General features: G+C 37.8%; 2 protein-coding genes across 6 annotated transcripts; one reads left to right on the forward strand and one right to left on the reverse strand.

Moving 5' to 3' along the window:
* Positions 1-61: 61 nt before the first annotated feature.
* Positions 62-15,706, forward strand: nxph2a (neurexophilin 2a). The gene is made up of 4 exons (XM_057336958.1): positions 62-288; positions 1,885-2,382; positions 2,473-2,619; positions 13,034-15,706. Exons 3-4 carry the CDS (start codon positions 2,575-2,577, stop codon positions 13,778-13,780), a joined length of 792 nt encoding a protein of 263 aa, XP_057192941.1. The 5' UTR covers positions 62-288; positions 1,885-2,382; positions 2,473-2,574; the 3' UTR covers positions 13,781-15,706.
* Positions 15,707-17,725: 2,019 nt separating this feature from the next.
* spopla (speckle type BTB/POZ protein like a) lies at positions 17,726-27,418 on the reverse strand. 5 transcript variants are annotated; one of them, XM_057336544.1, is made up of 12 exons: positions 27,241-27,417; positions 26,303-26,429; positions 25,531-25,667; positions 24,714-24,835; positions 24,467-24,618; positions 23,978-24,105; positions 22,790-22,967; positions 22,327-22,445; positions 22,057-22,179; positions 19,545-19,687; positions 19,394-19,447; positions 17,726-18,964 (listed from the first exon to the last, which is right to left on the reverse strand). In XM_057336544.1, exons 3-12 carry the CDS (start codon positions 25,606-25,608, stop codon positions 18,820-18,822), a joined length of 1,242 nt encoding a protein of 413 aa, XP_057192527.1. In that variant the 5' UTR covers positions 25,609-25,667; positions 26,303-26,429; positions 27,241-27,417; the 3' UTR covers positions 17,726-18,819. The 5 variants fall into 5 exon arrangements, with proteins under 5 accessions (XP_057192527.1, XP_057192528.1, XP_057192524.1 ...); XM_057336545.1 differs by adding an exon at positions 26,777-26,860 and having other exon boundaries at positions 25,531-26,429; XM_057336541.1 differs by lacking the exon at positions 26,303-26,429 and having other exon boundaries at positions 27,241-27,418.
* Positions 27,419-27,608: the final 190 nt, after the last annotated feature.

The raw sequence follows: 27,608 nt of genomic DNA on the forward strand, positions 1-27,608 counted from the left end.
TGTGCTAAAAACTGCAATAGCATTACGCAGAGTCGTTCAGGAAAATCCCCTGGTTCTTTAACTTTCAACGGTGGAGTATGATACTCCCAAGATGGCTGCGCCACTGCAACATGCGACATCAGCTTCACGTTCTCTAAACTGCGTGTTGGTAAAACATTACTTTTATGGGTCTTTTATGGAGACTTTTATTAGGCGATTTTAAAAACAGCATTCATTTAAGGATGACAACTTCCCACCTTCTGTCCTGGGGCTGCTGGTGCTGCAGTTCGGAAAGTAGCCTACTTTTTGGTAAGATTTTGATGCCAAGCATTTCAGCGTTATCTTGGTTAGCATGGTCTGGTTAGCTCTGCTGGTAACTGTTGTAACTACAACAGTAGTCAGGTTTCCATTACAGATTTACACGATATTTTCAAAATGTTGATTAAAAAAGTACTGCGGAATGACTGCGTTTCCATTAAACAATGTTATGCGTTTAAAGGTGTCTTGAACTGGCCTTTTTTATCGTTTTATACTGTAGTATGAGGTCTACTTATGACGTTCACGTGGTTTTTACATTCAAAAACATCAAAAATCAATAAGTAATAGGCTATTTTTTATAATTTACTGACTTATTTCCCAGATGTGATGGCAAGGCTTTGTGTATTAGTTTGTATAGCCTATAGTTGTATGGTGTTTAATGATATATGACCGTACCTGTCAGCATTTGAGACCCGTGATCGTTTTGGAAGAAGGGATTTTATATAGACCGGAAGAAATCCAGTAGTTTTGTTAGAAGAGGGACAGGGTGAACAATAGACTTAAAATATGTGAAATATAAAGCGTTTTTTGAAACTAGAAACATGAACATCCACTGTTAAACACCCAAAAACATAATAAAAGCTTCAAAAACAGCAAAAGAATGGCTCTTTTAATGCAAATTCCTTACATCCTATCTTTCCAAAAGTTCTGCCAAAACATAGCGCGAATGGTCATGTGACTTTTTTTGTACGCCACGCGACTTGCAAATAAGACAAAAAGTGTTTCCATTGCAGTTTTGCGAAATATGCCTTTTTCGTATTGCCTGAAAAAACTAAAACTTTTTTGAAAAACTTTTTTGCGATACATGGGAGTTTTCTCGAAATGAACGTGTTTCCATCGTGCGTATTTTCAATGCGCTATTTCAATTTGCGCATTTTGAAGGTTAATGGAAACGCAGATACTATTTGCTATAAAGTACGGGGTAAAAGCATATTTCTCAATTGTCACTAAGTTGCCACGCATTCTTATGAAATAAAATGTTGTTTACAATCAACATAAAACGTGTAAGTTACATATGTTATATTAGAGTAAATATCTCGACATTGACTAATTTACTACAATTCGCCGCCATTCATGCCTCACACAGTTATGGCAAATGCACGTGCGTGCTTAGTGTAGATTATTTTTTTGCAAATGCAATTAGTAAGGTAATTATTTGTATATTATATTACACGTCGGCATGTGTACATGGTATTTTCAGTCTACAAAACAGTACAGTGTATTTTTATATATGCTGACGTGTGCATTACAATGCCACGTGGTGGTGCTATTGACACATATCTAATATGGAATGACAGTTTAACCGTTAAGTTTTATAATGTATAAAACTCAAGTACCTAATGCAATGCATCTTTAATAGCAGCTGTACTGTTTTACATTATAAGTTGCAATTTTCAATAAGCATTCATAAACGTAATGTCTTTATATTTAATACATCTATCTAATACTATACAGATTCATAAAATGTATGCTAAACACTTTGTTTTATAGATTGTACAGAGCAATGCACTACACGTACTGTACAATCTAATGTAATGCAGTCTAATAAGATATTAACTGTACCGTCAGTATGTTTTCTTTAACCAGAAAAAAGAAGAGAAACAAATACGGGACAACAACGGGTTAAAAGTTGACGTCTAGCTAAGCACCGAGTTCCTCACAGGCGCTAAATCTGAAGAGCACTTCAAAGAGAGACACTCACGTACCGTCACTCACTCACAAATCAAACTACAGACGAACAAGATGTGGAGCTTTTTCTGAAAGAGTTAGACTACTGTACTTGGAGTTGGTCTAAAACTTTAATCAGGACAAACTGCCGTAAACAAGACGACAAGGCGCCAGACGAGCGAGGAGTCGCATCCATCAAGCAGGATGCTGCGAAGACTCGCACCTTCACACTGATCGGACTCGCTTCGTGAGGCGCCGTTGCATCCCGTCCATCTATCGGCACTATTTTACGATATAACTTATTTATAAAGTAAGGCTTCTGTTTCAATCTTTACATTCATCAGTATCAGGACTTTCTTCAGCTGTACCTTGCTGGTCATCGTCACTTTTAAACATGATCAACATCTTTTGCCGAGGGTAAGAGACTTTGGTTTATGTAATCGCATGCCATTAAACACTTCAGAGTTGAATTATAAACGCATTCATTTCCTTTTTTCTTTAATTCAGGTAGTTGAGAGCAATGGCACTTTTTTGTCCTAAACCCCGTGAACTGGATATTTGCGTCTCCCACATCAAGTAAAAGTCGAAGATTATTTTTCTGTAGTCAAGATGCAAATTCTTTCAGCTGTTCTGCTCCTTTTTTGTTTGCGCAAGGTGGGTGCTTTTTATTTCTCCTGTTTCGTGATTAGTTGCATTGACATTGGTATTTAAATTTATATGGTGTAATTTGAATCACTTTTTGAATTTACGAGCAGTCTATTTTGTATTTATTTTCTATTTTGTATGTCTATTTCGTCAGTGGTAGCCTACTAAATGCAGCATGTCAAAATGACTTCTCAAAAGTGTCATCACAGAATGACACCACTTTTGAAATGTACACTATTTTAGTTTCAAAATGAAGGTGATATATTGATGGAAATGTGCTTCATTAGATGCTATAGCAAGATAATTAAAAGACAAATAAATGTAGCCTACTGTAAATGTATGTAATGAAATGTATGGGCGACGTATGGTGTTTTTTCAGTTTGTGGTATGTTTGTCTTTGTTTAAACATAATTTAAAGTGTATAGGCACATACACAGTATTTTAAATCAAAATAATTTAACCGTTATATTAAGACGAACTATGACAGGAACACAGAATATATCATATCTAAATCATATGTAAAGTACTACAACATTGTCAATGTCATGTATCTGTATACAAACACAATTATCAGACATGTACAGTTCAATGAGATGCACGTGTAAAGTAGTCGAACCGTGGACACGATCACATGTGTGCTTTGACTGTCACTTAACAGTGTGCTCTTGAGACACAGTACATGTAAGGATGGCTGTATGTCCTCAGCTTTGAACAATCCTCCAAAGACAGCCTCCCAATGGATTAGACTCCCAGCAGTCTCTCTCTCTCTCTCTCTCTCTCTCTTACACACATTCACACATACAGTGATTCAAATACTGGAGAAGTAGCCCAGCATCTGTGCTACTACCTGGGGACAGATAAGAGGGTCAGCCTTCACACTAGCAACTATTCATTTCATGACATCTGCTGCAGTCAACCTCCGAGTGCAGGACGGAGATCAGTGTGATCAGCACTAAATTCGCTCGATCACTACCCCATGTATCTATTGTTTAGACACAACATTGCTCATCTTTGTATGATGATGTTCTTTATATGGCTGAAGTCCAGCTCAGATGCACTTTGCTGTCAAAGCGCGGCTCTCTTTAACCCCTTCTGTCGTTCAACGTTTTGCTTCGCTCCTGTTCATGTTGCATGAGGGTATAAAGGCTGTCAATCTGTGCTCATGCTTGTCTAGAATACTTCTGTTGACTTAAAGAAGAAACAAAGAGCATTTGAGCATAATCATAAATCCTCACTGTTTTGCATTTGAAACTCTTGCCTTAAAAGAAATCAAAACTTAGAGGGCACATTCGAACACACCGACTTAAATGATTTACGGAGAGCCAATTTAAAGCTGGAATAATGATGTTGCAGTGAATTCTTTATCTCTAGGTCGTCCGCGGCTCCCGTGGTCTTTGTGCGCAATTAGGTTTGATTTTATTATTTATTTACTGGAGGAAAACTAGCGGTGGGGAATTTACAAAAATGTACAGTGCCGGGATTAGAAAGCACGCTTTAATCTTATGCCTCTGATAATGCGGCATGGGCTGATTGATTAGTTTTTCAGGAAGCTTATGTCAGAAAAACTAATCCGCCTTCGGATTGTGCCAGCTGTAAGGTTCTCCGCTCTGGTGCTGTATCACGGAGGCGAATTACAGAGCTGCTGGGCTGTGATAAGGCCCTCGTCTCTTTCACATGCCCGTCCCTCCGGACAATAAAAACGCTGTTTATATTCTTCAGAACCTGCTGCAGCGCGAGTCTTCACATCAAGCCCTTGCTGGATTTGCCATATGAGGGGAGAATTTACATCAAGCTTTAAGAATTGGGCCGAGGACACCAAATGAGTGCAAAAAGAAGTGACTGGAATGGTGAAATGTGTTTGTAGGTCCACTAACCCAGAAATTCCTGTGAGAGAGATTACACTAGGATTTCGCCGAGTCTGTCTGTAAATATGAGCCTTTCTCTCTAGATTGGCATTATCACTTCAGGGCTTATACAGTGATGTGTATCTGTGTCTATATTGCGGTCATTGCTGGTTTTAGGAAATCTGGCCTCGGTAATCCCTCCTAAACAATATTGTCTGTGGCATTTACAGCTATAAACATTGCCGTTTGCTGGTGTGAGGCTTCTGTTTTCATGTTTGTTAATTTTATGTGGAAAAGTGCAGCATATGAACACTATACCAAGCAGGTGCTATTTACTGTATACACGCTGTTCTCATTTTTTAAAAACAACCCCCAAACCCCGCATCTTTTTTTAAATTAATGATAAAAATAGCATTACTTTTCTTCTGATATTGTAAATGAACAATGTTGGACAAGTTGGATTTAATTATATTTGGATTAAACTCAAAACCAGACCAAACTGAAATATACATTTTACACTCGATCAAAGACATGAGCTCATATAGAAAAATGGAAACATGGGGGTGTATTTCTCATTTTCAATTCATTTTTATAACTAAATTACTTTTGACTGAGGGAATATGAACTAATAAATTCTATACATTTTTATACTATATTAGTTAGGTTGAATTAGTTTTATTATTAAATTTGATTTCAATAACATTTCACACAGTTCATGGCAGTGTCTTTTATTTTTGTCATAGCATGGCAGCGTTAATCATTACCAAAAGATATAAAATCAGCACTTTCCCACTGATAGACAGGAAATTTGTGATTTCAGAATGTTCATCCTTAAAGGACTGTGAATTTCAAGCTCAATCTAGATAGATGTGTTGGGTAGCATCTCTGTGGGTAATTTATGTGCTGTGGTCATGTTCTTGTACTTGTCAACCTGTGGTCATCTATTTACTTTGTCATTTGGCTTTTAGACGTTTTTGTTACACATATGGGGTGGTTTCCCAGACAGGGATTAGCTAAATCAGGACTTGGACTTAGTTTAATCAGGAAATTTAAGATGTTTTACCAAACATGCCTTACTAAAAATATTACTTGTGTGCATTTTTAGACAACACAAAAGCAATGATGTATTTTACGATTTGGCAGTGCAAGTTGTTTTCGATTTGGACAGCTCTAGCATTTATTTTAGTCTAGGACTAGTCTAATCCCTGTTCGGGAAACCGCCCCTAAAGTCTACCATGTGTAAAAGTTGTCTGTCCCTGGTTTCCCTAGGGTTTTTTAGAAAGAAAAACATTTTGATTTTATTATACAACTGTCCATTAAAGATTCTTTGTTACATGTCACTTTTAGAATTTGTTATATGTTATGATAGGAATAAGTCCCTTCTTTCATACTATACATGTTCTGACTGGAAGCTAAAATAATGTCACCATCATCATCATCACAATATTAGCACCTTTTTTCATTGTTAGTACATTTATCTTCCCTCTCAATTTTTCACTCTGATGTGGTGTTGTCAGCCGTTCTGCTGACAACTTTTCTTTTCTATGAGAAAACAAAAGAAAATACTTTTTTGCTGCTGCTTCATTGTCTTCAAGAGACGAGTACTTTACAATATATTTTAAAACACTTCTAATAAAAACAAAGACATCTGTACTGTCAGTTCTAACAGAGAGGAAGGGCGGAATGCATAACCTTTCACAAGCGTCCGCCTCGCTTGTTTATTTGTAAGGAGGTGTAACATACCGTTTCAACATCTGAATCATTTTCAGTCAGAATGTCCAAAGTCTTTTAAGATTCCGATTTTTCATTTTCACACATATTTTGACACTTTCTCTGCAGTTTTGTTTTTGCATATGAACCCTGTGTTCATCGCTGAGGAAACGTCAAACACATTTGTATGAACAAAAACCAGACAGATGGTATAATGGGATTGTAGAGGTGTTGATGGGATGATATCTCCACAAGCAGCTTGTGGAACAAAGAGCCATACTGACAGGTATTAAAAGGGAAAAAAACAAGCACCTCTTCTCACCTGATTATCCTCCTTGGCCTTATTAACAAATGGTGATGTACTGTATAATTCCACACAATATCACCTTGTCTGACTTCCTTTGCTTTGGTCCTGGATGCTTTTTCACATACTTTTCAACAGCTTGAAAAACCTGTTGACTTGAATATTTAGTAGAGCTTTCACACTAAGCGTGTTTTTGCATGCAGTTAATTAAACATGCTTCACGCCAGTAATTAAACAACAAAAAATTATTAACACGTTTTTCGCATTTATTCAATTTGACATTAGAAATTATTCATTCAGCTAGTTTTAACCAAACACCCTCCTTCTAAAACACACATTACAAAAATGTTAATGTTATTATGCACATATTCACAAGTTTCAGATTGACTGAAAGAGGGAAAGCTGCTGCGTGACATGTTTTGCTGTTTACAGAGATTACAATAGCAGCAAAAACATCTTGGTTATGGATAAATTCATTCCATAGAATGTGGGAAAGAATTAACATGATTTAAATATCGCAGGTTTGCATAAAGTTTAGGCTTTGTTTACTGTACTAGTGAAGCTGTGATTTTGTCAAATGTGACTTTTTTGTCCTGGGCTATGAAACACAAGCAGAAAAAAGTGCAGTGTCTTGTTTGTGAAGTAGAGAAAAATGTAAAATTGCAGAAATATTTATGTCCAGCCATAAACATTATTGTTAAACCCAAGAAATTGTTAAACGCAATTACACTAAAACATCCGGTTAATTAAATAGTGCGGTCTTGAAATGTTAGGTCCTCAATATTTAATTAAATAACTAATTTAATAAATGAATTTGTTTTTACTGCATTTCTTTTTTTATTGATATTTTGCGAGCCCTAAAACTGTAGTAGTCGTCAAAAGTGATGTCAGGAGGTTTATTTTTGCAATATTTGCCTTTATTGAGCACTCAGGTTCGATTTAACCATCAAGATATGAGGTTCATTAACTTACATTATATTTACTGTACAAAATTATTTGGCACAACAGCAAACCACAGCATATCAGGGAACATGAGTTCTCACTGGAAATAAAGCTTATATTTTATAATACTATCATTTTGATCATTTTTTTATATTTGTTGATCTTCTTTTGTGGTAACAAGTTATTCTTCTAGTCTTTCTAAACTTGTGTTGTGTGTAATTTATTGTCAAGGTTTCCTCAGCTTCCAACCTAAGCTTCAGGTTATACTCCAAACACACCAATGCAACATGCATACAGATTTTAAATGCATCTTTAATAACATATTTGAATAAATAGCAAAGACATAAATTGTGGCCACTACTGTATATACAAATATTTCAGGTGAAATATTATAATTATTTACAATATGCTTTACACAGCACACAAGCAAAATCTGAAGATATTTATACTGAAGAGTAGTAATAAATAAACATACAATGTACAGTCTGTTTTTTCCACTTTATCCTAAAAATTTATCATCAGGAAGTTTTTAAAGGGAAAGTTATTAAGCATCAAATTTAGCAAACATGTATTTTATTTGTCTCACATTACTTTAATTGCAATCATTGAAAGGACCGCGTCGGCGAGTTATAGCAAGCAACTATTGGCTGCAATCACGAGCAGATGATTCAATGGTCCGCTGACTGAAGCAGCCATGCATGAGGGTTTGGAGCTATAAGGGTCAGGTGTTAATGACAGTTAGGATTATGTGGCATTAGACATGCAGGACAAAATACAGTGCAGCGATCGGTCCCGCCTGAGGATTTCTCTCTTTGATCCTCTGCACAGAACACCTGTCATTTGTTAGCGGCCCGGCTCCTGATTAAGAGTGATGGGTTTCGGGTGTGAGGCTGTTTCACCCATCAGGGTAGCAATCTATTCTTCGGCCGTGTGTAGACTCACGCACCCACCTGCCTCCTCGAGGCAATCGGGAATTTCTATGGAATCTGCTATTGTGTGAATCATTACAAATGAAATGCTGTGTAACACCACAGAGAAACAGAGAGTGAAAGGAGAGACAGGGAAAATAAAGAGGGAAAGACGGGGTTTTTGTGGTATAGGGCTCTTAAAGCAGACTTTGGGGAAGGTGAGAGTGAACACTGGAACTAATGGAGAGGCAGTCGTGGCATCTATGATAAGTCAAACCATGCTCAGTTTGCTGTAGTTTCCTTGGGTAAAAACAATGGTTTAATAAATAAAATCCTAATAAAAAGTGTTATCTCTTTAAACAATGCTATTAACAGATCTCTGGGGCTGAGAAAAAGGGAGGAAGAACAAGAAAACGAATAGAGGGAAAATGACAAGAAGGTGCAGGTCTGACATCCAAACAGATTCATGGCCCGGGGCTGGAGAGCCATCACAGCTATCAGAGGTGTGCTATTGCCAGATGAAGCAAATGCATTTTAACAGCATCCTCATCCATGATCCGCCACTGAGATGTCCCTGACTTCTTAATAACTTTCTAGAGGGCTAGTTCTGGTCACCATGGCAATTACCTTTATGTCAAGCCTTAAAAGATATGTCCACCCCAGGGACCGGCAGACAGCTTGCTCCATAATGCTCATTACAGATGAACGTCTAGACTGATTTTTCTCCCACTTTGTGGATGTCAAATTATGATGCTGTCAGTAGGAAAATGGGCCACCTATTGGTATCAGAGACTGACACTTTGTACAATACGTTATCAAATTGCAGATATATATGGGAGGTTTACAGCCTTTAAAGCCTGTCTGCTTTGTCCAGTACGCACGTTTACATATAGACCAACCATTAAAAATATGAAACACAAGAACATGTCCTACTGTATGTGAATGACCCAGAAGTCAAAATGGATTTGTTGTGGCCTGTGAGACCGGTTTATAGTCACTGATATGACACTAACACAAGCAATATGTTGACTTCTGTAAAATATGAATTCTTACATGGCTCTTATGATTGCAAAAAGAGACATTTTAATGTCTAAATAATACTTAAGGCATCTGGTACAATATAACAAAATGTTTTGTCTTTAATCTTGATCTATCATTTGGGAGTTATTGTTACAGATTTTTTTCTTGTTTTAGCTGTACTTTACATATACAAGTCTGGAATTATATATGAATTATTATTATTAGCTATATTTTATTATGTTGAATACTTCATTTTGATCGGCTGACTAATGTTTTAAGGGTGTGCATTATTTTTCAGTAAAACGAATCACCTATGAAGTAGTTCCAGATCTGTCGACCAGATTACAGTGTGTCATATCACTGTGCCAAGTTTATGACATCACGTCGGGATTTGCATTATTTTCAAAGAATTCAACGGCTCGTCGTCATTCAGTCATATACAGTAAATATATTACATATATACACACTCCTTACTCTCTCCCTCCACCTCCATACAGTTATATGTATGGAGGTGGAGAGAGACATGGTTGCTATGTGTATATGGTTGCTATGTGTATATACAAAACGGTGCTCATAAATATATATTTTTTCTAAACCAGTCAATTATCAGGATAAATGACCATACAGATTGATATATAAATGTTTTACTTCAACTGTGGAATCGAAACTGGGAATCGATAAGCGGAATCGCTAAAATTCAAACGATACCCTAATGACCAGTAAGAGAGAAAACACAAAATAAACAAAATTATCAATGCAAGCTCAGGCAAAAACATAAATATTTTACGAGGTGGCTAATTCATATGAATTCGTTCAATCTCATTTGTACATTTTAGTATTATTCGCTTTCGCGCCAGTGACGTTATGGTTAGGGGTGGGGCTTCAGTATTGTTTTTTCTAGTAATCGTACGATTCACAACCTACGAATAAGCCACCTAGTAAAATAACTATGAATTCCCGTGAGATAGGTTGACATTACAGATTACCGATAGCGTTATTTCTCTGTATTTTAAACATGTCAATAAACATCATAATAAAATCGCTATCTTGAATTATTTTGCCCACAAAAATCATGTAGTGAAAATCTGATATTGTAACAGCCCTAATACACTCACACGCACACACACGTCTGCATATATTGTCGACTGCATATAAATGGTGCTTGTGAAAGATGAAAATGAAAGGTTATATGTCTGTCTATTACTCTAGCCTGCAGGAAAGCATTGTAGTTTAGTTTAAATATTAATTAATGTCTTCAGAATTTACCCTCAGCAAACCTTCCACGCTTTACCTGAAATACCAAAGTCACAGCTTTAGTTGACATCAAACACAAAATGTGTCGAATTATTGCTACCCCATACAGCGTGAGAGAGAGGGACTGAGACGATTGTCAGCAGAACCTTTTAAGTTTTCCTCTCAAGGCTGTACAGGGTTTTTTGCCTGTGATCTTCCACTTGTCACAGCAATTTCCCCAGTTGTTCATCATCCTTTAACTGCTTCCACATTAGCATTATCATCTCCTGCCTGCTTCACCTGAAGTTTTCTCTCACCACATTTTCTCTAAATGTGAACGGTATTCATCTTCCCTTGTCAAGTCATTGAGGTCTACCAAATGAATAATGTAGCGGCTTACAACCGAGAGCTAGAAAGAGATATGAGCAATCTGTTTTACTGAATATTGTACAAGGCCAGTGGGACATGAAAAGTGAATAAATGTTTCACAGCAGACGGAAATCACAATTTCTCTTTTCGCAAAACCTTTTTCTGATTTCCGTCGAGGATTAGCTTCTATCCTTGTGCGACACGTTGTGCTGTTTTCATTGCAACCGGTGTAGCTGTTATAAATATTTACTCAACATTTTCTTCCTATAAGTGTTATTTTTTACACAGAGGTCTTGTTTTATTTAAACTTTGTGAAGAATGATAGATGAACAGACCCCTCAATCCACGGGGGACCCATTGATTTCACATTATACCGAACTTTCAAATTACTGGGCTATTATTGGCCGTTTGCAACATTTATAATGGTGTGCATGATGATGACATGGACGTTTAACACCATGTACAACATTTTACATCCTTAACTAAAAGTTCACATGGATGGATGGTCAGAAACATTAATGTTTACGAAAGCTTTTAAACATGTATTTGATTAAGAACAGGCCTGAAATGCTGATGCCACAGTTTGGATAAGCTTTAGACTACTTTAGATGGAAATGTCCTCACGAATGTAGTTTTGTGCTGAATGAGTTCTCATATGCTGCTGTTAAGCTTACAGCAAAATTAGTAATTATAGAGAAAATACAGGGTTGCTCGTCTGTGCGATTTCAAACAGCCTTACTTTCACATCTGCTTCCGCAAATGATCCCCTCAGCCGTGCCTCAGGATGGCAGCATGCGCTAATTACCAGCAAAAGTAGTTTGGCTTATTTCGACAAATTATTAAGACTTTATCTTAAGTGGACCAGAACTCAATCCTGGAGCAAAAAGGTTATTTGGCACACGGGATCAGTGCTGCAGTGTACTGCAGGAATCATTGCTGCGGTGTTTACAGTTCTTCTGTACATTCGAATATTTTTAAAAACCGAAAAGACAATGGCAAGGCAAACATCACAGAGAACTTTCAGAGGACTTTGTTAAGTTTGCAACTACACTACAGGTCAAAACTTTAGGATCACAAGTATTTTTTTCCATCTATGCTGGACATTTATTGACAGCTTTTTTATTCATTATTGGTCCATATGTTGGTCCAAGAAATGAATATGTTGGCACTGTTATATTTTTTGTACGAAAGTAATTTCAAACATTGAAACAATTTTTAAATCATGAGAAACATTTTTTTTATCCCAAAGTTTTGACCGGTATAGCGTAGGGTTGTCAAAATATAGAAGTATTCCCCATAACCGTAACATACCATGATTATAGATATTGTGCTAATACTACACACATGATAATATAAATTATTCAGCATTTATTTAAATATTTGCCTAAAGAGCAACAATGGTTACCTCTCTCCCTGCTTCTCTACACTTGTATTTTCAGGATGATTCAGTGGCCCCCAAAAAATTAAGATTAATTTGACTGATAGCATTATTTACTTGAAATGATTTAACCCCTTAACATGCACAGAGCCCATGGGAAGGGCGTTTTTTGTTACCTTTGTTTTACATGAATATTCAATCAACTATCAAAAACTATGTGTCATTTAAAAGTAAAATCACTCAACATTCACATTCACTTTTTGCAAGTAGCAAGTAGGGGTAAGGTGCCTTGCTCAAGGGCACCTCAGTCGTTACCCGCCAGCCCTGAGGATCGAACCGGCAACCTTCTGGTCACGAGTCCGACTCTCTAACTCTCTCTCTAACAAGTCCATCTCTATCAGGACAATATTAATTCTTTAAATTGAAAATCTGATATCATGACAGCTCTAATATGGTAATAATAATCTCTTGCTGTGCATTCAAGGTTTACATTTAGCAGACTATGGGTCCAATAGATATCAAACCCCATGTTAATCTAATGCCATGCTAATCCAGATGAGTTACAGGAATGCATGATATGGGAATACATTTGCTCTGGTGCAGATTACACTGCACAAATTGTCAAGATGCCATGTTTCGTTCTTTTGAGCGTAACCCATAATGGTCATAGATTCACATCTTTGTGTGTTTCTGTATTTCTCTGTTTTGTTGTAAGGTCACGTGCAGAAGGGTCCAGATTCCTGAGGTGGGCCTTGCGGACTGGGGGGATGCTGAAAACAAGAAGAACCCCTCCCCCAAAAGCGCCAGCCCTCGTGTTCTCAACCCCCTGCGCCTTTTCACCCGGGGTTCCCCTGGGCTCAAGAGCAACATGAGGGAGATAACGTATTTGGAAAACATAGAGGACTCCTGGGACTGGTTATCTAACCAGACAGATGGTAGAGAGGCGCACAGCAGGACTAGACGCAGACCTATCGTGAAAACTGGCAAGTTCAAAAAAATGTTCGGCTGGGGAGACTTCAACTCCAACATCAAGACTGTTAAATTGAACCTCCTCATAACTGGAAAGATAGTGGACCATGGAAACGGTACGTTCAGTGTATACTTCCGCCACAACTCCACGGGTCTGGGGAACGTCTCCGTCAGTCTGGTGCCACCTTCTAAGGTGGTGGAGTTTGAGATCGCTCAGCAGTCGACGCTGGAGACCAAAGACTCCAAATCTTTCAACTGTCGTATCGAGTACCAGAAAACAGACCGCAGCAAAAAGACTTCACACTGCAGCTTTGACCCGTCCAACGTGTGTTACCAAGAGTCCACCCAGAGCCACGTCTCCTGGCTCTGCTCGAAACCCTTCAAAGTCATATGCATCTACATCGCTTTCTACAGCGTTGACTATAAACTGGTGCAGAAGATCTGCCCAGATTACAACTATCACAGTGAAACACCGTATGCTTCCACAGGTTAACGTTCATGTGGAGCAAAGCTTGGATCTTCAACGGTGATGTTCATGAGAAACAAAGCATGGTCCACCCAGTTATCACATGCTGATGTCGAACCTCATTTTTTCCATTTGATTTAAAAGCTATTAAAACACATCCAGATGTTTCGCATTAGGCTAAACTACTGCAATGTGCTTCAACCTTTGCTATTTGTGATAAAGCAGTCACAATGTTTTACTGGCTAAAAATTGACCAGATCTTTCAACAGAACACTTCCCATCCTACTCAGATTGGATTGGGAGGGAGTTTTTTTTCTACAGAAAAACACCATCTCTTGCTATTTGTCAAACTAATAAATCTCCAACCCACAGAGGATAGAGTATATGCGCGGAACGCCTTTTCATTGTGCGGTTTATGTGTGTGTTAGTACGTATGTGAGTTATATTGAGCAGCGTGGAAACTTTTTGCACTGTTTCAATGTGAAAAAAGCAAACAGTCATCTGAATTAGAGGTGCAATCGGGTCATATCATTCAGCGAAGACATCACATACAAATTGTTCTTAGTCATTTTGTATTTCACAAAAGATATGTTTAAATTGAGATTGTGTATAACTTCAAAGAGTAATTTGCGACGTCTCACGAGAGCACAAGTCAGCGGACAGGTGGATTTAGTGAATCTGGCAGCCGGTTAACAACCCTTTGTCATGGTCTCGCCACAGAGATCCACATTTCCAGGCTCTAATTAACATTAATTATAGTGGGAAATTTCACTTACAAACCATGACAGAAGGGACTGAAGCCAAAAACGGAAATTTAGCACGTCAGTCATAGCAAAGCTCTATTCATGCCAGTGACTTTGGACTGGAATAAAACTCTTATTCTTTTGACTGATATTTGTCCTCGAGAAGTGATCTCATATCATATAGAAGCGCACAGTTGCCAATTTATGCAAACGCAGAATAATAGATTAGATTAATTTAAAAGAAAATAATAAAGGATTATTTCATTTATTTTATCGAGTATACTGCATTCTTTTAATTTGAAACAGTATATGTACATATGAACTGATGTTGTTTTTGTTTACATTTTAGTCTAATGTCAGTGTGTCACAATGAACCAGTTGAAATGCCATAGTCTGATAATCAGAACTGCAATTCTCAGGTTCCATATGTGTGTGCCAAATAGATGATCCAGTTTATTTCATTCTTCCCATATCAGGTAAAATAGTCCGAATCAGACAGATAACTGTATTGATCACTCCGCACCACTGTCTTGCCACTGTACTTTAACATCAAGAAAACGTCAATATTATGATAGCTGTAATTAGTTGATAATCCAGTGTGCAATTTTGTGAATAGTTGTGACAATATAAATCGTGTGTATTTTGCCTTTCGAGAGAAAATTTAGTTTCTTTAATCTCAATCGTAGTTTCAATACAGTATGAACTTGTCCTACTTTTGGTGTTTTACAGTTGTTGCTAATAGACCGATTTAGTGATCTGGCTTGTCACAGCTTTAATTTCCAAACTGCAAATTGTGCTTTATGTTTGTCCTCTCTGTAAAATACAAAAAAAAAAACAAGGGAAAATGCTTGAGTTGTCAGCTTTCTTTATCAGTTATACGTAACCCTTTATGGTACATATAGTCACTGTCCTTCCAAAACCTCGGATGTCCAAATTCACTGCAGGATGACAAAGCACTTTTTAAATGATTAAATACTGTGTAGTCAAAGGTGACAAGCACTTTTTAATACTTAATTGCTTAAATATTTGCAAAACCCAGTGACAAACAAAGGGTGACTAATTAAAAATCAAAATATGATAATACGAGGTTTTAGAAAGACAGCAGTGATATGTTGTAACAATTGTGTATTGTTTGTCATTAGATTATTGGACATAAAACGTCTCCGAAAACTGAAATAAATGGAAAAAAATGAAAATGTTGGCAACTTAAAAAATGTATTTTTAAGTATAAATTTCTTGTAATGTTCAGATCTGCAAACTGAGTGAATCTTTATTATAATACTTCAAATTTGTTAAAAGCCCAGAACAACCTCATTTAATAGGAATTCAAGTAACACTTCAGCATGTGTCTTGCCTCTGGGTGACCCCAGAAAAAAGCCTAGGAGACAAAAGCAAATGCCATGTGGTTTCTTTAAAAAAAACCTTTAATTACAAAGCAGACACGGCTTAGCTTAAGCCAGGACTATACCTTAGTTGAATTAAGATATTTATGTCGCTTTTATAAAAATACCTTAGCAGAATACATTACTGGTGTGCATCTCGAGACAAAACAATGGCACTGATATATTTTAAGATATTTCTGAGCAAGTTATATTCAGTTAAGACAGGTCACACATTCATTTTAGTCTGGGACTAGCCTTAAGCCTTGTTTGTGAAACCGGGCCTATATGTTCTAGTTCTTTTTCAGAAGAACAGTGAAGGAAAAATTAAGTTGCCATATGACAACACTGTACTGTAGTGAGTTAATGTATTGCTTTTATTCAATATGACTTTCACAAAGCTAACCATAAAGCAAATCCATACAAAATATATGAGATTTGTAGTAAAAAGTTTGCATATTGTCCTTCATTTTTATGATCACATAAAATAGTGATCAGATAATTTGCAAAATCCTATTACCTCAGAATGATAATGATACATCTCAGGCCTATGTGCGTCTTTTCTTTGAGCTCCAATACATATTCAATAAATAATCTGATGGATACAATTATGTTATATTAGTATATATGGACAGGAATCATCAGTTCTTGCTTGTTAAAGAGGTCCAAATGAACCATTTAAAATGTATTTTCTCACACTCGTGTCATTCCAAACTCATATGACTTTCCTAAATGAAATACAAAAGAAGGTTGATGTTAATAGTCAAGTCAGGTAACCAGTGTTTGAATTCTGGCTTGTGGTCTCAATCCTCTGCTCACTATATTGTTGCAAACCACCCCAAAAAAATTCACTAGGAGATATTTAACCAAATGCACATTTTCACTATATAAAAGTAGATGGGGACCAACAACACATGAACACAGTCAGTATTTACCCCTGTTGTTCCACGATGTGCAACTCAGCATATATACAGTAGTTTCCACAATATGAATGCGAGTCAATAATGACAAAAATTCAGTTTTTCAGGTGAACTATCCTTTCAACCTTTTCTTCCGTTCGAGTGAACTGTCATGTTTTTTGACTGCATCTCTTTGAACGTGGACGCCCTCCTACCCACCGATTCAAAAAGAAAGCAAAAGAACAAAAGCCAAAACTGAATTGTCTGTATGAAGCCTCATTGTCTCATTAGCTCAGTGGTGCACTTACTAATTGTCTTGCAGACAGGAGTGGAGAGAGGTTTTCTAATAGTGAGATGTTATCACAGAGTTCCCTAGGAGCCATGGAAAATGGTCGGCATGAAGCGGCATGTTGGCGCGGGAACAGATCTGAGTTTGATAGCTCAGATTATAGACTGCATGCAGTTCGCTTTAATTAGCCCTGATTTCCCCATCATGGAGGGTGCGAGAGCAATGCGACGAGACTGCCGCAGAGACCACAATGGCCATGGCACCACAACTTGTGCTAATGTTTATCTGCAGTTTCAGGCCCAGGAACAAGTGCTGTGAAAAACAGAAATGTAAAAAATGTGATCTGAAACGAGATAGCGCTTCTGTATTCCATGTTTTGGTCTTTACCTTTTTTACACATTATTTAAAGGAACCACAGTAGGAAAACTGTTGTTATAAATTTCTTGGTTCTGTTAAACACAAAAGAAGATATTTTGAAGAATGTAGGAAAGCAAACTGTTCTGGGGCACTTTTGACAACCATTGTCATATTTCCTAGTCAATGGTGGCCAAGATCTTTGGTTACAAACGTTCTTCGAAATATCCTTCTCTGTGTTCATCGGAACAAAGAAATTTATACACTTGGAACATATCGAGGGTGAGTAAATAATGACAAAATCTTTATTTTTGGGTGAACTGTTCATTTAAATGTGTTATTATAATGGAGTGTCTTACAATGATTTACAAAACACCTCTGAATGCTGAAAAACTTTTAATGAGTTAATGCAGGAATTCTTGCAGACCGTATTTGTTTAAAAGATTGAACAAACTCCAGAATCTTCACAAAACATGTCCTTTAACAGAACAAGTCGGTATAGCATGATACCCCGTCCTCCAAAATTCTGTCAGTTTGACTGTAACTCAACCCATCCATACGACATACACAGTAATAATGGCACACTCTGATGCTCAGCATCCAAATATTTCCTGATTACAGAGGACAGTGTGTTTAAAGATGGATTGTCTCGACTACGGTTCGATCAGATTACACGAATGCAATTGTGGGCCAACAATTCACCTTACTAACAACAACTTGAAACTAGTCTGTATTGCAGACCATCTCCAGGGAAGCAACATTAAAAACATTGTTCATATTTAAAAGACTAAATGTCACTTTGCATGATTTAGTCATACGTTAAGGGGCGAGACACAAACAATAATCCCGTTTGTTACACACATCGATACAAACATCTGAAATGCATATTGTCCACAATATGGAATAGTACTAGCATTTTTCATCCCCACGAGATTAAACTGTGTCTTCACATAGAAATCGTGCCATCAATATGGGGCATATCTATCTTTTCCAAAACGATAAAGAAATGACCTTGCGCTCATCATGTTAACGTTATTAAATGTCTAGTTTAACAACTAAACATTAGGAATAATATATTATTTCCCTTCTGAAGCATTCCATATCAAAACAGCAAGACTTTGGGAACTATAGTGCAACAGGGAAGAGGCCTGGTCTCATGGGACAAGGCAGGCACAGAATAGAACTGAGAGAACGCTCCACACAAGAGTCATGGCAGATAGTTTAAGGCTGTTTGAAGTGACGGTAAGACTCGCAAAATAAAGCTCGACTGCCGAACCCATCGCTCGGGACTTTCTTTCCCAGTCGCGTGCTTTCGGCTTGGAGGACGATGGGATAAAGTTGGAACTCTGTGGTTTTCTGGCATTTGTCCCAAGACAGGCCCCAGAGAGCAGCAGTAATGTTGTCAGGACTGTTTTAGGCGCTTCCTTGGCAGGCCGAAGGGGGGGCACTGTGCTGACGCGAGCGCGCGGAAAGCCTCCGCCACTAAGTGAGGATGAGACTGGATCATTGACTTCCACCCTGCGGTCTCCATTATATCCGTGGCGTGGCTGTCAGGAAAGGGTGAAGATATTTTAGTATTAACACATTAAAAATCAATAACAGCTATGTGTACTCATCTACCCAAATGGAGTAAAGAAATAATAGATTTAAAGGTTAAAGAGATGAAATGTTTAAAGCACCGGTGGAGATGATAAATTCATTCAAAGCGGATACACAATGACTGCACTTGTTTCTAAAAGCAAGACGCCAGGGAACTATAATTGTGATATGTTTATAATGCAGAAATGTTCCCTTTCCTTGACGTTTCAGACAGTCACAGTCTATTAATAGCCGGTATCAAGAGATACGGAGGCTGAGGGTACCAGACGAACAGCTCGGGCTGCCCAGAACCTAAAACAATGAATTCTAATGCATCTAAGAGAGCAGATAAGAGCTAGGTATTAATCTTGTGTCACATATATCAGCTAATTACATACTTGCTATTCCAGTTTTTCCCATCTTTACAGCCCAGCTGTCGGAGGACACTGCACCTATGGATAAGATAGAAGAAAACACTTTCATTCTCAGGCTGGTAAACAGCCATGGCAGCAGGAATTTATCAAGCGGAGTTTCTTTGGCGGCGCTTGCCTGTTGATAAAATCTATGGCCTGTGCTTTGAGCTGCTCGGCGCTGTGCAAGTCGGCCAGGATGAGGGTATCTGCCACGTTCTCCACCGAGAGACTGTTGCAAAGGGCTTCCTCACACATGACCTTTAAACGCTCCAGAGCGTACTGCCAGAACAACACAAACATGCACACGCATGCAAGAGACTTTTAGAGAACAACACTAGAACAGGTTTTCGCTGTTAGTTTTAGCAGTATTTTGTTCATATCTCTTAAATTGTAACTGGGTACAGTGAGGGAAATAGTTATTTGATCCCCTGCTGATTTTGTAAGTTTGCCTGCTTACAAAGAAATGAAGGGTCTATCATTTTTATGGTGGGTTTATTTGAACTGATAGAGACAGAATATATAAATGTTATATAAAAAATGTTATATAAAGGTTATAAATTGATTTGTATTTCAGTCAGTGAAATAAGTATTTGATCCCCGAGCAAAACTTAACTGGAGAAAGCCTTGTTGGCAAGCAGAGGTAAGACATTGCTGATAGTTGGTCACCAGGTTTGCACATGTGTCAGGATACATTTTAGTCCACTCGTCTCTAAATCTTTAAGGTTTCTTGGCTGTCGCTCAGCAAATTGGGGTTTTAGCATCCTTCACAGATGTTCTATAGGACTAGGGTCTAGAGACTGGCTAGGACATTTAATGTGCTTCTCCTTAAGCCACTCTTTGGTTGTCTTGGCAATATGTTTTGGGTCTTTGTCATGTTAAAGGCACATCCATGACCCATCTTCAGTGATCTAGTTAAGGGGAGGAGGTTCTCGTCCAAGATTTTACGGTACACTGGCCCGTCCCTCAGCCCCTCAATGCGGTGAAGTCATCCTGTACCCGTAGCAGAGAAAAAGCCCTAAAGCAGAATGTTTCCAACACTGTGTTCTTGGGGTCATAGTCAGCATTTCTCTCCCTCCAAAAACAGGAGTCAATTTTGGTTTCACAGCAGTGCCAGCACTTTCGCCAAAGCCTTTCCTGAATCATCTTGATGTTCTTTGTCAAACTTCAGATGAGCCAGGCAGGCCTTCTTGGGCAGGAGGACCTTGCGGGTGCTTCAGGATTTCAATCTATTGTGGCATAGCGTGTTACCAATGGTTTGCTTGCTAACTGTGGTCCCAACTGTCTTTAAATCATTAACATGCTTCTTCCGTGTAGTTCTGCGCTGATCTTTAACCTTTCTCATGATCATCTTTACCCCATTGGGGAAATCTCGCAGGGAGCTCCAGACCAAGGGCAATTGCTAGTTATTTTGTACCTCTTCTATTTCCAATAATCACACCAACAGTTGTCTCCTTCTCACCAAGCTTCTGTCTGTAGCCTATTCAAGGTTTGTGCAGGTCTACAATCTTGTCCCTGACATCATTTGAAACCTATTTGGTCTTGACCATGGTGGTGGAGAGGTTGAAATGGAAGATACAGATTCTGTTGGCAGGCATCTTTTATATACATAACAAGCTGACTTAGGAGTACTTTCTTAAAGTGACAGTTATAGGCACATAACCAATCTGTGGAGCCAGAATTCTTGCTGGTTGGTAGGGGATCAAATACTTATTTCACTGACTGAAATGCAATTCAATTTTTAACCTTTATATAACATTTTTTCCTTTATTTTTTGGTTGATATTCGGTTTCTATCAGTTAAAATAAACCTACCATAAAAATTATAGACCCTTCATTTCTTTGTAAGCAGGCAAACTTACAAAATCAGCAGGGGATCAAATAATTATTTCCCTCACTGTATCGATATAAACAAACAACTCCTGAAAGGTTTACACCTATAAAAAATAACAAGTTTCCTTCCGGCTCTCAAATGAGGCACATATTTCCTGGTGGAAAACATCTGTCATGTTCATCAGACATATTAACAGATTTTACATTAAAAGCATCTGTACTAAAAGAAGCTAACTCTATAATAAGTTGTCATTTGCTAGATATAAACAGCTGTTTATTGTTCGGTAGAGTTAATATTGTGCATTAACTATTGTTAAAGGAATAGTTCACCCCAAAATAAAACTTTCATAATTTACTCACCCAGAAGTTGTTCCAAACCTATACATTTTCTTGTTGTGCTGAACACAAAGATATTTGACTACCATAGAAGGAAGAACACTACTATGGTTGTCAATGGTGCGCCAGAACTGATTGGTTTCCCACATTCTATAAAATATTTTGTTATGTATTCAACAGAAATTTATATAGAATTTATATAAAATTATGTAGCTTTGGAATAACTTTAGGGTGAGTAAATGACAGAATTTTTATTTTTGGGGGAACTATCCCTTTAACAGACACAATTTTTGATTATAAAATTGCAGCAGTAAATGTTAAAATTAACAAACTAAGATAGATGCTATCCATGTAATAAAATGTATATAATGAATTATGTACATGTCTTGCTTATTGTTAGTTCAAGTTAACTAATGTAGTTAAAAATGTTACCAAGTGTAACCTTAAAGTTAAAATATGGCAAATATTTATTTGCAGACTTACTTTATCAGCAGCGGCTAATAAACTATCAGCCATTTTTTCTAAATTGGGTGCTTTGCCTGTGTATATGAAGCCCATCATTTCTTTAAAAACCTCTGGTTCCACATCACTGATATCCACTCGGTTCTGTGAGACAAGAAACATGTGAAAAAATTATATATATACTGTATGTATATAGTTCACCCCCCTAAAAAAATTCTGTCATATAGATATACATATATAAAAGCAAAGTACCCAAAACAATATTGCAATATAAGAGCATCACATGCGTACCTTTTTACTCTCTTCCATTTCATGCTCAAACATGGCATTAAACACCGGTGATCTTGCTGCCAAAAAAGTAATAAATCTGTCAGTCAAATGATATGAGCTCCTCTCGACATATGGCCACACTACAGACAAATGACACAAATGTCCAGTTTTCATTATGTTATTCCCGACCAACAACTCTACTCAAAGACGAAAACAAAGCCAGAAGAAGTCACACCCGCTAGTCGTCCTCTACAGACATTAAAGGTGCATCAGAGAGTAGATTTTCAGTGATGAATCTAGATCTGTCATACTGAAGAATTACAACCTCAGAAAGTGAAAAATTACTGTCAAGGTCACACGTACTGTCTAACCGCACACACACAGCCCCTCATAAGGGTGGGTGCTGAGCTAGCGCAGCCGGGATAAAGGGGTAGGACGCGGAGCCGGTGTAGTCAGCAGGGCTGGGGGTCTGGATTAGACTCACCTGCCAGAATGGATTTGTGGGCTTTGAACTCCTGCCCGCCCACATAAAGAGAGCAGTCCGTGAACCTTGAGCATTCCCACAAGTTACCCAGGTCGTCGGACAACTGGCATTCTGGAACCTTCAGCATGTTCATATTGGACTGTCCGGAGATGTTCACTGAATCCTGGACAACACTCACCTAATAAACATGCATTATGAAGTAAATATACAGTAAGGTACAGCCATGCAATGTGACTGAATCGTTCAATTACACAAAGAACGCTGCAGCCACAATAGAAAAAATTACAAACCCTGTCTAAGTGCCAATGTACAAAAAAAGAGTGTTCTAGCAATCTGATTAACCATTAAAATCTTTAAGAGTTTTGAGTGAATTGATGTGAATTAAAGGCAAAATATTAATAAAATAAATTAATATATCTCTGCAGTTACTGGAAACACAATTGACACGGATCTCCTGCAGTTGTTTAATGGTTTTTTTTTCTGCAACACTCACCTACTATTGTCCAATTAATGAGGGGAAAACATATTATATGCAATTTGCAGTTAGTTTCTACTTTGCCTTGTGATATTGGTAATTTTCCTGCAAATATTATACCTCGTAGAGGATCTCACCAGGCATGCCAGCTATTTTTCAAGCAAGACTCATAATTGTGTTACAGTAAATTCATTTGACAACCCATTTCATTTGGCGCTCGAGGTGACGTCTCTATTCTGCTGGTTTCTGAAGAGGGGCAATCCGTCAAGCAACTACTAGCATATTCATACAAATGGCACAGGGCGCGCTACGTGCAGGAAATGCAATCTGCGATCTACATCAGGAGAATACTGTACTGTAATGTCACAGATGTTTTGGATTTCACATTTCTGAAATTTTGTGATAAATCACGTAAAAATCCTCCAAATGAACCCGTAAGCATGAGTGAAAGGCAGATTTGGATCAAGATCACGTGCTTGCTATGAAATTTGACTTAGATTTATAAACAAATGACAAACGATCAAGGCTCAGAAAATCTGCAAATCAGCTATTCAAAACGCTGAATGCCCAGTATGTATTATGATAACAATCTATCACTCAAGTCTAAAATGCATTTTTAAACATTTCATCAGACGGGCTTAACCTGAACGATACACGAGCTGAGGATTTGAATCAGAGATACTGAACACATTATGCAGTAAACGCATACTTGCCTCGCAGAATAATGTGAGTTTATCATCTGGTAGCAGCCCGTTTGCTTCATCAAGCAGAAAATCTCTTCTAATAAATTTTTTGAAGCCCCAGTCTTTGCCCTGGACGAACCGATAGGCTCTTTGGCTTTCTGCATTGGGAAGACAGGACACAAATGCTTAGTTTGCAGGTGTCAAAGAAACTGGAGGCTGGACATCACAAATTCAACTTTATTAAGAAAACTAATAAAAAAGTTGGGTTATTTTCAAACCAGTGTTGAGTCAAAAAGGAAAAGAATTTATATTTAACCCAAGCATGGGTTAAAACAACCCAGTAATTTGGAATTAAACAACCCAGCATAGGTTACTTTACAACCCAATGGTTGGGTTTGACCCTTTTTGAACCAACGCTGGGTAAAAAATATCGCAGAGTGTAAAATAAAATATTTTTGACTGGTCTAATACATAAACTAAAACAAGTCAACGTGTATGTTACAGTGATACGGGTCTTACCCATAGCCTTCGTCTCCTCTCTTTTAGCATTCAGTAAAGAAAACTTGAACTTGGCTCTGACTTCACTTTTCGGACAACTAACTAGTAGCAAATACAGCGATAGATAATCTTTACTTTCATCATCGAGTCCCTTCGGATTGACCCGCAGGCACCTGAAGACACATAAAAGAGAGATGTTTTAGAAGCGGTATGAATGAAAACAAAGCAGCATAATTAAATAAAATGAATAATGTTCAGATAACCTCACCATTTCATTTTATCATTAGGTCCTGAGGAGAAGGTAGAGCTCTTCAATACTTCACCCATCTCTTCTCGACAGAAGCTAAAGTTATTTATGGTCCACATGTAAGAAAACTTTACTACCTTGACCTAACAGACAAAATATCAACATCAGTGAGGTGAGATAATGGTCAACACATGACCATACAATGGTTACTATGACAACACATGCACTTCCTGTAACTACCTATTTTAATGGGATTATTTTTACTAATATATTATTAAATTATTTCCCTTGAACAGCATCATACAACTCTGTTGGTAACCGAACAACAGCGCTCTCATTCACTTCTATTGTATGGGCCCAAAACCAATGTAAGTCAATGGGAACCACCGTTGTTTGGTTACCAACATTCTTCAAAATATCTTCTTTTGTGTTCCGCAGAAGAAAGAAAGTTATACAGGTTTTAAATAGCGAGGGTGAGTAAATATGACAGAATTTTCATTTTTGGGTAAATTATCCCTTTTAGTCTTACAGGTCAAGTCATTTGTGTTGGTACCACATTGTGATAAGCAAAGCTCGAGTTTCATTATCGCTTGCACTATAAATTGTCATCCTATCTACTTTAATACACTGATTACCCTTTACTAGATCAAACTGTGCACACAACTGTAACACGAGATCACAACATGCAATTACTCAAACCACACCGTCACAGAGTGACATCACAAAATGTTTTAAACATAAACGTAATAAATTAACAAATGTTTTGAAAATATTACACATGTCATTTATTTTGCACACGGTTGCAACAGGAGTGAAAAAATGGACGCCGCGGTCTCACCTGGGTATAGCACCAGCTTTCTGCCACAGGGCCACTGCCCATCTCCCCTGGAGGAGGAGTCGTCGGGACCCCCGACATGGTCAGCTCTCCCCCCACTACAAGAAGCGCTGACGGTCCCAAAGCTTTCGCCACTAAACCTTTATGGAAACACAGAGCAAAGGCGTCGTTTAAGAAAAATAAACAGCAGCAATTTCTTCCCCTCCTCCTGACCTGAAAATATCAGATCCTTGACTTTGCCATCAGCAAGCCATTTCGTGGTCAAATGAGAGTTAGGGCTAACCCTGACTCAGGGCACAGAATTTATCAAAATACATTTAGGTATCTAAGCCGAAAAAAGGAAGCGAAGGAAAATAAGCCTTGTGAAGCCTAGGACATCGGAAGAATGCAATATCACAGTCTAGGTAAAGTGTGACAGAACACCAACATTGAAAATTATGTTTTTAAAAATAGTCTCTGAAAATGCAACCCCCCCCACCCCCCAAAAAACAAATGCTGCTGTGTTCGATGATGCCACAAACACTATGATCAGTTATGTCCTATGACGTTGTCTGATTGCTTGTTGGCACAGGCCTGATAGGCAGGCCTGTACTTGCCCTTGTTGACAAGGTATAGTCAAGGGCACGTTAGTTGTATTTTGATCAACCAACGGTATCTCAGACAAAGCCACCTGACTATATTTCACTCCTAACTGAACTATTTTGAGTTTGCATAATAAAAACTACAGCTTAATATGCAAAATCTGAGATGAAACCAGACAGGCCAACCAACTTACCGAAACTTCACCAAAAACCTTATATTTCATTTCTTAATGTCATTGTGATGTATGAGGTAAATACTGAGGAAACAAGTGTGTGCTTCACTGTGATACTACAGGTGTTCCAAAGATTTCACATCCCAACCTGTAAATAGAAATACACATCTTATCATATAATACACTTTGCAGTCAAAATAGTTTTAAAATTAGTAATAAAATGAGTTTTAATAGCAAAGTAGAATAGAAAAATAAAGCAACAAAATAGTAACGCAGAAGCAAATTATGGATAGGATCAGTACAGCATGCATGATGAGACCCTAGTAGTGAAATCATATAGTTTTATTGTGTAGTTGCTTCAAAAATCTGATTTGACATTTATAAATGTCAATACAAAACACACTTCTCATCATTCAACAAACATAATTACATATTAGCAATATTCACTGCACCATGTTTTGTAAATAACACGAACTCATCTGACTGTTTACAAACATTATTTGGATATTTGCAGAGTTCAGGGAGTCCAAATCCGGATTGACTGCTCTTACATTCAGTTGACAACCAATTCAACGTAACCTATTAAAAATAAATGTTTACTACATAAGCTTGAATACCAAGTAATAACAGATTCTGTGTTAGGTTTTTGTTAAATTAAGATTGTTTTCTAGGCTCGGCCACTATGGCAAAAGACACTGATTAGCTTTAAAGCAAACACCAGCATGAATCTACTTAAAAAAAACATATGGCCATTTCTATCGTTTTATTCTATATAGGCTGTATATCATTAACTAAAATCTCAGTAAACCAATAAAATAATCTTTCTCTGTTGGGACAAAAGGAATGAAGTCTTTTGTCTCGTCTCAGCTAGTCAGATTCTTGTCGGCTAGTTGGCTATGTGGTTAGCAGGCTAAACTATGTCCACAACATTGACAAAAGTAGATCGGTAAACCACAAACCTTTCCTCGCCATTCTGTCAATACTGTTAAAGTCAAAGGTCGGACGCTTCTCGAGGTCCTGCTATGTTTAATTGGCTCTATTTGAGACTGAAGTATGTTTGTATATTTTCAAAAGCAGCCCATCTCAATAGCTTGCAGTCTGCTGCTTATCCTGCCAGTGAAGGATACGAGAGCACATCAGTGTGGAGCACAGACGGCCGCGCTCACGTCTAATCGTGTGCAAGTACCTGTTACGCCGAGAGGGGGCGCGCCTCGGCCCAACAATACAGCTCCGTTTATACTTCCATGGAGTCGTGGATTTGGCAGATGCTTTTACCCAAATCAGTTCATCTACGATATAGTGCCCGGTTTCACAGACAAGGCTTAAG

Source organism: Triplophysa rosa, linkage group LG6, assembly GCF_024868665.1.
Source record: "Triplophysa rosa linkage group LG6, Trosa_1v2, whole genome shotgun sequence".
Lineage (NCBI taxonomy): Eukaryota > Metazoa > Chordata > Actinopteri > Cypriniformes > Nemacheilidae > Triplophysa > Triplophysa rosa.